General features: G+C 45.7%; 2 protein-coding genes across 2 annotated transcripts; one reads left to right on the top strand and one right to left on the bottom strand.

The window, feature by feature from the left end:
• Positions 1-2: 2 nt before the first annotated feature.
• Positions 3-1,675, bottom strand: morn2 (MORN repeat containing 2). Its single transcript, XM_047574582.1, has 5 exons — positions 1,416-1,675; positions 1,197-1,247; positions 1,021-1,127; positions 783-919; positions 3-425 (listed from the first exon to the last, which is right to left on the bottom strand). The coding sequence occupies exons 1-5, from the start codon at positions 1,420-1,422 to the stop codon at positions 323-325; spliced, it is 405 nt and encodes a 134-aa protein (XP_047430538.1). The 5' UTR covers positions 1,423-1,675; the 3' UTR covers positions 3-322.
• A 129-nt stretch (positions 1,676-1,804) lies between these two features.
• dhx57 (DEAH (Asp-Glu-Ala-Asp/His) box polypeptide 57) lies at positions 1,805-11,449 on the top strand. Its single transcript, XM_047574576.1, has 25 exons — positions 1,805-1,883; positions 2,404-2,469; positions 2,559-2,756; positions 2,844-3,131; positions 3,228-3,428; positions 3,569-4,473; positions 4,556-4,740; positions 4,838-4,959; positions 5,346-5,541; positions 5,644-5,768; positions 5,854-5,987; positions 6,092-6,146; positions 6,257-6,471; positions 6,565-6,681; positions 6,772-6,868; positions 7,032-7,205; positions 7,350-7,550; positions 7,762-8,038; positions 8,242-8,337; positions 8,842-8,925; positions 9,248-9,385; positions 9,478-9,552; positions 9,636-9,770; positions 9,895-10,095; positions 10,531-11,449. Exons 3-25 carry the CDS (start codon positions 2,563-2,565, stop codon positions 10,672-10,674), a joined length of 4,359 nt encoding a protein of 1,452 aa, XP_047430532.1. The 5' UTR covers positions 1,805-1,883; positions 2,404-2,469; positions 2,559-2,562; the 3' UTR covers positions 10,675-11,449.
• Positions 11,450-11,658: the final 209 nt, after the last annotated feature.

Genomic DNA, 11,658 nt, shown 5'->3' with positions numbered 1-11,658 from the left:
GCGAGGAGTGAGACATGTTTAATGCTTCAGATACAAGTTAATTATTTGAAATCCTAATATCCCTGGATGTATTTTGGGACTAAGTGCGATGAGTATTCACAGAAAAAAATAAACTCAGTGTCATCTTTTGTAGGTGAAATGACGCTTCCAGAAAGAGGCGGCTTCTGTGCCGAAGCTCTTCGACCACCACAGCAGGAGACAGAGCTAAGATAATACCTCTGAGCACCAGACATGACTCACAGATTGAGCAGATATTTACCCACTAATACGTACACGTGCATGGTTTAGAGCAGGATTAAATACATCAAAAACCATGTAACGCCTAAAGGTTGAGCTGCATTTTCAGACCGAGCGCTGCCTTGACGTGGAACTCGCCCGTCCAAACCACTCCCTGCGTGTTAACGAAGGCCCCGTCTCCGTCCAACCTGCGGCACACCGGTTAAGATGTCTTAAAATCACACGCCTCATGTAAAAGCAGTCGTAACATGAGAGTTATTATATGTAGCTGCTTAAGAATACAGTTAAAATATATAGTGACAATGTCAGGAGTACAGAACAGTTGATTCTGCCTCTCAACTGTATATTAAAGTGTCATATCTTTAGAGTTTTACATTAAAATTGGAATAAAAAAATTCAATAATCATTAGAGTTGTATGGAATTAGATCTGTGCCACCGTAATAATAAGCTATAACACTTCTTAAATATGAAAATACAGTTTACAGAATAAAATGTATCAATCCAAATAATTAGTGCAATTGTGTAACCTTATTTATTTATTTACCTGTTCTCGTGAAAGTGACCTCTATACACGGTGCTGTCTGGGAAAGTGTACGTTCCCGCGCCGTCGAACATGTTGTCTTTGAATTCTCCTTCATATCTGGCTCCAGAGGGATGCTGCAGGATGCCTCTGCCGTGCATCTGGGACAAGAAGAGAACAAAACGGGAAGTATGCACGGCTAACCAGCGCAATGACAGGTGTTAGTCGGGAGGTAATACATAAACACACAGCAGGTACATACTTTGTCCTCGCTCCACTCCCCAGTGTATATGATGCCGCAGGCTGAGGTGTGTTTGCCAGTACCACTCCTCACCATCGCTCCAGATTCAGATCTGCTGCTCTCCCCTTCTATTGAGACACTCATGTTATGCAGCTGGAGTAAATGTGCAAAGCTAAATCAACCAAGTTATCACTCACCATATCTGTCCCCATTGGGGAAAACGTAGCAGATCTGATGAGGGCCTTCTCCTGTAAACAAACAGACTCATTTAAACTCATGCAAATTTCATGCAAAGAGTCTTTCTTTTTGTGGGTGAAAATTATTCAAGAATTAGACATCATAGCAAAAGCAGAATGACTCGTGTGTGTGTGTCAGAGAAAGTGCTGGGTGTTAGAGATCAGATCTTCACACCCTACCAGACATCCGTGACAGCTTCCCCCAGCTGGCAGATGGTTGTCAGGAAATACCGCTGTGCCAACTTTTGAGATGTGAAAAGACGTCACGGATTGGGAAGTTGATGAAATGACACAAGACGGCTCTATGTGGTATATTTGTTCAATTCGACAGACCGCAAAATAAACAGTCCTAACCGGGTTCTAACTGTAAACCGTGACTTCCGCGTTATGCTGCATGTTACCATGGTTACCAATTTAGTACGAGTTTTTGAAAGTTTTTATTTATTTATATTATTTTTCGTTAAAATCTGGTTTACTCGAACATACGTTGAATTACATTTGCCGAGTGAACAAAAAAAATATTTTAAAAATATTTACGTAGATTTACAAAATGTGTTTACGAAGCGCAAAACCTGTAACCCGGAAGAGAAACTTTTTCGGCCAATGGAAGAGATGCAGGCTAGCCGGTGGACAGAACAGCTGGCTCAGGTATGTTCACACCAGTAATTAAAGTTTAGTTTCCGTGCTCATTTTGTACTTTACAATACGTCTCTATATTTTATGGCACCCCTTCGCCCTCTCGACTCGTCATGAAGCTTTTCTAACCTAGCTTGACTTAGCAAAAGTGAGGATTGCTAGCTGTTAGCTTGTTAGCTAGCTGAAACCACTTACTAGAAATAGAAACTTAACTTCCAGACAATATGTGACGTTATTTCCAGAAAGACATATGCTCCACTCTGTTGTTCTTTGCTAATAATCCACATTAAAATCCGTCTAGCCGTGGAATTAAATCCCACCTCCCCGGGAGAGTTGTTAGTGTTTCTCTTTGGTTGCATAATTGTAGCCACCAGCGCAGTGTGTCAGACACCATCGAGTTTGCTCGCACTTGAACCGAACGTGCTCCAGTGAGCGACCCCGCAGCTACATGCAGATCTGTGCTGTGCAGTGGATGCACAGTATCTTCCTGCTCTGCCTCCGCAACTAGCAGCTCTCTCTCTGCTTTATCCAGGATCATTGGAGGCTCCCAAATCCCAGTACATGCATTTCTCCTGCAATGACGGGACACTGATTGAAAGTGAGTATCATTATTTTAACCAAAGAATTGTGTGTTGGTGGTGATGTTTTAGAGCTAGGCTGATTTTAAGGATGGTATTATTTTGGCAGAGACATGAGTGCGAGGAGAAAAGGTGGGAAGCCAAACAGAGGAGGAGGGAGATTTAACAAACCAAGAGGAGGAGGTGGTGGCCGGGGAGGCGGAGGAGGGGGCGGAGGTGGAGGTGGAAGTCGGAAATCAGGAGCCAGTCACTGGATCGATGACGATGATGATTTCAGCCTTGATTTTGGACCCGCTCGTTCCAGCAGGTACAAAATCACAGTGCAAGCATTTGATTATTGTCTTTGTGCACAGCTGATTTTGTTTTCTCACCTCCCTCTGTATTTACCTGGCAGACCCAGCAGAGGACGAGGTGACAGTGGACGTTCCAGTGGCAGGGATGGGGGTCGAGGCAAGGGGGGCAGGGATCGAGAGAGAGACGGTAGAAGGGATGGGAAAAGCAGCGGTAAGGCTCTCCCGAGGTCCCTGGCGAATACCAGGGTTTACCCGAAGCCTGGGGACAGCTTCAGGCCAGAAGCGAGCACCATGCCCATGCAGAGGATCTTCATGACTAACGAGAACCAAGAACAACTCAAGGAGCTACTGCGACATCTACAGACCCAGGGCTTTGATGAGCCTTATGAGTGAGTACATGCTCATGAACATGCACACAATAAGCTTCATCTGCTTAAGGAGACTTAATTGGAAAGCTAGGACTCATACAAATATCTCCTCCACAGTGAATCTGGTTCAGATTATTCAGGGGAACAAGAGGAGGAGGAATTTGATGAACTGGATCACCGCGATGAAGGCCAGTTCTGGGCCACTAATGATGAGCCTGTGGAGCGAGCAGAAAGCCCAGAATATGACCCAGATGAAGATGACGAGCGGCCAACGCCTGAACCAATCATCTCATTATTTGCCATAGGAAAACTCTGCAGGTGATTGTCTTTTATTTCATTTCCAATTTTGAATGTTGTATTTACACACAGTCATTCCACCTTTGAGCCTGTCTAGATTGAAATGGAAGAAGTTTGGTGTATGTTTACCCCTCTGTTCTCTTCGTCTCTCCTGTGTGTAGGTATGGTTTTGACAGGGAGCGCAGTAAACAAGCTCTGGAGACGTGTGGTGGAGATTTTGGAGCCACTCTTGAGCAGCTCCTGCTTCAGGTTTTCACAGAGCGCTACGGCCAGAAAGCCGTTTGCCCCGACGGCGTTGATGGGGTCCCTATGGATGAGTGCTTGAGCCAGCGACAAGAGGAATCCCTGGCCCTGGCTGCCATTTATGGTGACCGCTTCAGTGAGCGCATCGCCAACGCAGTCTGGACTGTAACCCTAGATCTCTCGTTCCTCTCAAACAGTGCTTCCAAAAGCGTGGGAGTGGTTAAGGGTCGAAATGGTGGAAAAGCCACAAATAACCGTGACATCTGCAGATTCTACTTGAAAGGTCAAGGCTGCCGGTTTGGAGACAAATGCAAATTCAAACATGAACTTCTCCCAAAAGAGAAGCCTGGGTCTGGTTGCTCAGACGTAACAGGTCCAAGCCAGCCTGGCATCAGCAGTTATTCTCCTCCTGAGTATGAACTAGAGGTTCGCTTCCCCAAAGGGAACCGTTACCCCTTCCAGGCACCGATAGTTGCCTTCAGCACCAATGACGAGTCTGCCGGGGCTTCAGGGAGGCTCAGTGTGACAGAGAGATTATTTGGTGAAGCGTTGTCTGCAGCAAAGTCCAGCGAACCTGTCGTTTACTCTCTGATAAGTTTATGTGAGGACGAAGTTACCATGAAGGAACTGCTGGCTGTCAACCATCACAAATACAGCTCACCCCCACCCGTCGTGGTGGCTCCTCCACCTTCTCTTACCATAGCAAAGAGTAAGAGCGTGAGGAGCAATGCTCCCGAGGAGACCAGGGCTAGCAGCACCAGCAGCAGCAATCACACAAACAACAAGAGGACTGCTCCATCCAACAACCAGAGACGCGTAGATGGTGAGTCACCTGGATCACTTCATTCACGATTTCTTTACATAGAACTCAGAAACGTATTCATGCTGAAATCCTGTGTTTTAAGTGAAAGATACCGGAGAGGCTGAGGATCTGGATGAAAGGGACGAAGATGAAGAAGACGAAGCTGTTCCTGTTGTGGATGAGAGTTACGTCAACCTGAGGAAGAAGATGGTGAATAAGCACAATCAGAAGATGGGCAACGTACTGCAAGAAAACGGCAAGCTGTGCCGGGAGTTCCAGAAGAAACAGGTGGGACTGACCAAAAAAAAAAAAAAAGTATTTTACTGTATTACTGATACACTGTTCATGTTTTAATACATTCTTTTTAATTCTTCTGTCACCTTAGTCATCAAGGCGATTCAAGTCAATGCTGGAGCAGAGGAGTAACCTCCCAGCTTGGCAAGAAAAGGAGAACATCCTGGATGTGTTGGACGAATGTCAGGTGCTGGTGGTCAGCGGGATGACTGGGTAAGTTTTGACATACACATGCTTTTTGTGCAAACTTGATTTGGTTTAACAGAGAGCTGAAATGAGTCTAGATATCGACAACAGCAATAGTGAAGTGTTTAGTATAGAATATGTAGAAAATTATCTGGTGGCTTCACATATTGTGACCTCAATGAAGATACTGTATGATTTAAGTACTACTGCATAAAATCGAGTAACTGAATGTACGTATTGTTTTCACTGGTAGGAAGATTTGACTTCATTTTGATAACGCTGACACATTATTGCCTAAAAGTTAAAATACAAAATCTACAAATATTAAAGTAACTAACTTAGTAAAGTTGCTTAGTATTCTTGAAAATATTCTTTGACCATAGATCTGTCCGTTTTCTGCTACTTTTCTGCAGGTGTGGTAAGACCACTCAGATTCCTCAGTTCATTCTGGACGCCTCTTTAAGCGGTCCAGCAGACCAGGTGGCCAACATCATCTGCACCCAGCCACGCCGCATCTCCGCCATCTCCGTGGCCCAGAGAGTGGCGCAAGAGCGCGCAGAGTGCCTGGGGAACTCCGTGGGCTACCAGATCCGCCTGGAGAGCGTCAGGGTACGGATACATTCATCGTGAACGTCTTTGCATCCAGTGCTCTGAAGAACTGGCTTCTTAGTAAAACGTGGGAGAATAATTTTCTCTGCCTGTCCCGTTCAGACGTCAGCCACCAGACTGCTGTACTGCACCACAGGTGTGCTGCTGAGGAGGCTGGAGGGCGAAGCGGACCTTAAAGGTGTGACGCATGTCATCGTGGACGAGGTGCATGAGCGGACGGAGGAGAGGTGAGACTGTACAGATGGTGCAATGCAAATTATATGTATGCATGCAAATTATACTCACAATATTTCTCTTTATGGTCATTTTCAGTGACTTCCTGCTGTTGGTGCTCAAAGACTTAATTATTCAAAGGCCAGACTTGAAGATTATTCTAATGAGTGCCACTCTTAATGCCAACCTCTTCTCCGAGTATTTCTACAACTGTCCTACTATTCACATACCAGGTAATAATCATCTATTTTACACCCAACCTGCGAGGTTTATATTCTGTGTCCACCTCAAATCCATCCATTATTCTCTCCCTCTTAATGGATATGTCTCGTTCCAGGGCGTACTTTCCCTGTTGATCAGTTCTTTCTCGAAGATGCCATCGCTAAAACTGGGTAAGTAGATCCTCCCACCTTTCAATATATAAATATGTAAAGATGTGTCTCCCTACATGTTTAATAACCAAGTGTCTGCACTCACTCTGTACTCTGATTTCTTGTCCCAGCTATGTCATTGAGGATGGCAGCCCGTACATGCGCTCAGGGAAACAGAATTTTTCTTCCGGGAGTGGGAGAGGAAGCAAAGGCAACTCGAGGGACGTGGTGGATGACTTGGGCGATGACGTTTGGAACTTCATGTCTTTCTGTAAGAAGGACTTTGTCAAAGACTCTATCCCGGACCAGCAGCTCAGCCTGCAGGATCTCACAGTCCGATACAAAGGTGACAAGTGAACCTCCTGGATTTGAACCAGACAAACTGCTGCTGCCGCCGCCTCTCAGCGCGTTAATGTCACGTTCTGTTTTGCTGATGCAGATACTAAGAAGTCTGTGCTCAAGACGATCGCTGCGATGGACCTGGACAAGATCAACATGGACCTGGTGGAAAGCCTGCTGGAGTGGATAGTGGGTGGAAAGCACAACTACCCACCAGGTAAGAACCTTCTGCATACAATGTCCAGTTGCTATTTCAATTTGGGTATTTCTTTTGGTGTGATGGTGTGTTCTTGGGGATTCTTCACAGGTGCCGTTCTCGTGTTTTTGCCTGGACTCGCTGAGATCAAGATGCTGTATGAGCAGCTCCAGTCCAACAGGATGTTCAACAACAGGCGCACGTCCAGGTCCGTGTGTGTTTTACAGAAAGCAGCCGTGTTGGTTTTCAGCGAAAATTATGTTTTGTGTTGTTTTCTGTTCGTTACCTCCAGCAGGAACATTCCCACGTCATAACAACAACATGTAAAACCTTAGCTAATTCTAACTGTGATTGTACATCGTCCACATCAGGTGTGTGGTGTACCCACTCCACTCCACTTTGTCCAATGAGGAGCAGCAGGCGGTTTTCAGCCGGCCCCCAGAGGGTGTCACGAAGATCATCATCTCCACCAACATCGCTGAGACCTCGGTAACCATTGACGACGTGGTGTACGTCATCGACTCTGGCAAGATGAAGGAAAAAAGGTAGCGTTATGATATGCTAGCATGGAAATCTTTAGTCGTAAATTATGTTCTTCTATTGTCACATAAAACCAAATAAAATAGATCTATGACATGCTTAGATTCACTGATGCAGTATTTATCCACTCTTCTTGCTCGTGTTTTCAGATACGATGCTACTAAGAGCATGGAGAGCCTGGAGGACTCGTGGGTTTCTCGGGCCAACGCGCTGCAGAGGAAGGGTCGAGCAGGTCGCGTGGCCTCGGGCGTCTGCTTCCACCTCTTCACCAGCCACTGCTTCCAACACCAGCTGTCTGAGCAACAGCTGCCTGAGATCCAGAGAGTTCCCCTGGAGCAGCTCAGCCTCCGGTACATCCATCTGTTTGCTCTTTCAACGATGCCAAGTGGCTTTATTGTCTCTCTTAATGCAAATAATGGAGATTTATGTGCGACGAGGCTGTAGGGACTTATACTTGAAAATGGTGGGAAAGCTGCTTTTGCACCTGTGTGTGCGTCTAATGTGGCTGGGTCACATGAGCATCCTCTTCACCGTGCTTTTATTTACGCTCCCTCGTGACAGAATCAAGATCCTGGACGTTTTCGCGGAGCTGACTCTGGAGTCGGTGTTCTCTCGGCTCATCGAGCCCCCGGCCATGGGGAGCTTGGACGCGGCCAAGCAGCGCCTCCAGGACCTGGGAGCTCTGACCGTGGACGAGAAGCTGACCCCGCTGGGCTACCACCTGGCCTGCCTGCCTGTAGACGTGCGCATTGGAAAGCTCATGCTGTTCGGCGCCATCTTTCGCTGCCTCGACCCGGCTCTCACCATCGCTGCCAGTCTGGCCTTCAAATCACCGTTTGTAAGAGGCCGATCGCCACCGTCGAGACCATATGTGTCGCTTTTCTGTCACAACACTGACTCTAGGATGATTTACGCCGCAGCACAGTCACTTAACCAGCCACCTCATCCTTGTATTTATTCCTAACCCATAAAATTATATTTTTTTTAAACAAAACTGTCTTAGTCCATAGGATTTACTTCCTGCATTTGGTCTGTTTCCAGGTGTCTCCATGGGACAAGAGAGAGGAAGCCAACGAGAAGAAACTGGCCTTTGCTGTGGCCAGCAGTGACCACTTGGCTTTGTTACAGGCATATAAGGTACTGACTGCTTATTTTTATGCTTATGACCTAAGCAGTGCTTGCAGCAGCAGACTGCTGCATCCGCGCTGCAAGGTCCTTCATCCCGACTGCCATCAAGCTGTACAACAGCAGCCTGAGTTAACAATAACTCACACCTGAGACTTGTCTTTGAGACCTGTTTTCTTTTTTTTTATAGAGATTCTTCTTTTTGCACAATCTGCTTTTTTTTTTGCACTGCCTGTCTTGCACTAACTACCTCACTGTACACATTTAATATCTTAGCAATTATATTATATTCCACGCTGTATATACTGAGTACTGTCATATTATTGTATATTTTGTATATTCTTTCAAATCTTTTATTGTTTTTTGTATGTATTTCTTACCTAATTCTGAGCTACTGTAACAAGGTAGTTTCCCATATGTGGGATAAATGAATATTGTCTTATGTCTTAGGGAAGACTGTGTTTATACGTATGAGTGCGTCGACATAGCTTTTGATGGATTATCCGTCTCTTGCAGGGATGGTGCTGCGCCGCAAAGAACGGCCACCAGGCTGGTTTCGTTTACTGCAGGGAGAACTTCCTGTCTTGGCGTGGTTTACAGGTAAGTCAGCCAGCCCAGCCAGCCTGGCCTTTGTGTGAACATGCTCCCGTTGACATGGTGGATTATCGAGCTGACGGTAGCTAAGTTTACATGGATCCCAGTGTTCCTCTAATAATCAGATTAAGAGTCTAATCGGAGTAAAAATGCCTTTTGTAACAGGGAATTATCAACTAGATTGAGAAGGTTCATCTTGGTCATTGGTTTCTATCTTCTATCTTTAATAAAGCTGGTTATATGGGTGCATCACATGACATCTATCTTCAGTTTGAGTGTTTTCAGTGAGATTAATGAGGTGTTTCAGCTAACTGTGTGACGTGTGCAGGAGATCGCCAGTCTGAAGAGACAGTTTGCTGAGCTGCTGTCTGACATTGGCTTCATCAAGGAGGGACTGAGGGCCAGGGTTATTGAGCGCATGTGCTCTAAGGGCACTGACGGTGTCCTGGAGGCCACTGGTCCTGAGGTGACACACACTCATTCAACGATCTGACCGTTAATTCCGAGACACATAATGTCACATAATATCTGAATATATGTGTGTTTTTTGCTTCCCAGGCAAACCTGAACTCAGAAAACATCCGGCTGATGTCCGCCATGCTCTGTGCTGCACTCTATCCCAATGTGGTCCAGGTGCGTTTTTACTGCTAGTAAAAAAAAATAACTACGAGAAACGGCCTCATGCTTCATGTCCCGTTTTTGCTGTGGTTTTCCAGGTACGAGCTCCTCAGGGGAATTACAAGATGACCAGCAAAGGAGCGATGAAGATGCAGCCCAAAGCCAACGAGCTCCGCTTCATGACCAAGAGCGACGGCTGCGTCCATGTGCACCCGTCGTCTGTCAACTACACGGTGAGAGGATGAGATGACGCTTTGCTCAACACAATCATAAGGATAAGTTGTCTTTGGAAAAGGGCAGATCGGTCAGCTACGTCAGTAAACCATATGATTGTCATTTATCTCCTCCGTGTTTCAGGTGCGCCACTACGACAGCCCCTACCTGGTTTACCACGAGAAGGTGAAAACGAGCCGCATCTTCATCAGGGACTGCAGCATGGTGTCAGTCTACCCTCTGGTGCTGTTCGGAGGCGGCCAGGTCAACGTAGAGCTGCACAAAGGAGAGTTTGTCATCTCCCTGGATGACGGATGGATCAGATTTGCTGCCTCTTCACATCAGGTCAGGGGGATAAACGATAACAGAGAGTGTATCGACTGATGAGGGGGAAAAAAAAGTCTGTAGATGATAAATAATCATGGCCCAGACCTCTGTGAGAAAGGTTGTTATAAAAAAAAGTTTACAAGCTGTTTGTAAAGTAGTTTAATATGCTTTAAAGGTTTAACAGGCTGTTATGAGGTCTCCACACAAAACGGCGTGTGCAGCCAAAAACATAATTCACTAATACTGTTACACAGTAGGAAATAAATGCCTCATACGTGATTAAAACATACGTGTTAATTGATTGATTTTAGTCTGCATTAGTATCATTTAAGTCGACAATAAAAGCACTTTTTAAAGTAGAAAACGTAGAACTAGAAATGCCAAAAATAACTATATAAATCTGAATACACTCGACTAAACTTGGCTCTTTAAATGTGTGTGTGTGTTCTCCAGGTGGCTGAGCTGGTGAAGGAGCTGCGCTGGGAGCTGGACCAGCTGCTGGAGGACAAAATCAGGAGCCCGAGCATGGACCTGTGCAGCTGCCCCCGCGGCTCCCGCATCATCCGCATGATCGTCCACCTCATCTCCACGCAGTAGCTCCGCGTTTGTCACCGTCAAGGGCTTAAATGCAGGGATGCTCTGTCGTGTAACTGGGTTCGTGCTCCTGATCCAAAAGGCGTGAGACCGAGAACCTTCGCAGGCGTTCGCGCTGCTGCATCACTGCCACGGAGTCATTTTTAATGATCCGCCTGGGAACGTGTTCGGGGTTCAGCAGGGCCGGCACTGTACATGAAGGGACGATTACACCACACCACCCTGTTGCTACCTGACACAGTACCACAACTATCAGTTTACACAAATGTGTTTTTCTGTTGCTGCACTACAGGCTTTTCAAACAAATGACTCTATGCAGGTGATGTGTTAAAGCTCTTGTCACTTGTTCCTTAAGTCTTGTTTACAACATGCAGCAATAGAAGAAGAAAAAAAAAAGTGCAGTAAATTGGCACTCAACTGATTGTTAAATTTGATGTCACATATTTTGTGTAATGTACATTTTTATTTTGAGTTGTGTGTCCTACTCACAACTGAGGTTTCTTGGGTCCATATTGGATTTCTTAAACTAAACGCGACTGTACTGATAAATGTTATGAGTATTTATTTGTAATGCATGACTGAGAGATCCAAGAGCTTCTGCATGGAATTCACCCGTTTTACATTTACTGAATGTATTTAAACGTTAGTGATGTCACAACCACGCAAGGGCTTTTACAATCAGGTGGGAGATGCCAAAGAATTTAAAAGCCGCTGTCTTACCAAGTGATGAATTCCTCCGCACTACAAATGAAAATAAAGCAAACATGACTGGCAGCAATTTGGTTTTGTTCAGTTCTTTTAAGCGGTGTTGTGTTTGAGGCCTGGCTTGGAAGGATTTACAGGTTTGTGTGGGGGGGGAGGACAACCCCCTCATTCATGAGTGAGTCTGTTCTGTCTCTATGACAACGGGACATAAACAAATGGGGTATCGGTGTCTCAGCTGAAGCCATTTGGTTGCCACTTACAACAGTGCCAAGTCCAGTACTG

This window comes from Mugil cephalus, chromosome 22 (genome assembly GCF_022458985.1).
Source record: "Mugil cephalus isolate CIBA_MC_2020 chromosome 22, CIBA_Mcephalus_1.1, whole genome shotgun sequence".
Classification (NCBI taxonomy): Eukaryota; Metazoa; Chordata; class Actinopteri; order Mugiliformes; family Mugilidae; genus Mugil; species Mugil cephalus.
The sequence above is the reverse complement of the archived record's forward strand: the minus strand, read 5'-3'. Positions and strand labels throughout refer to the sequence as shown.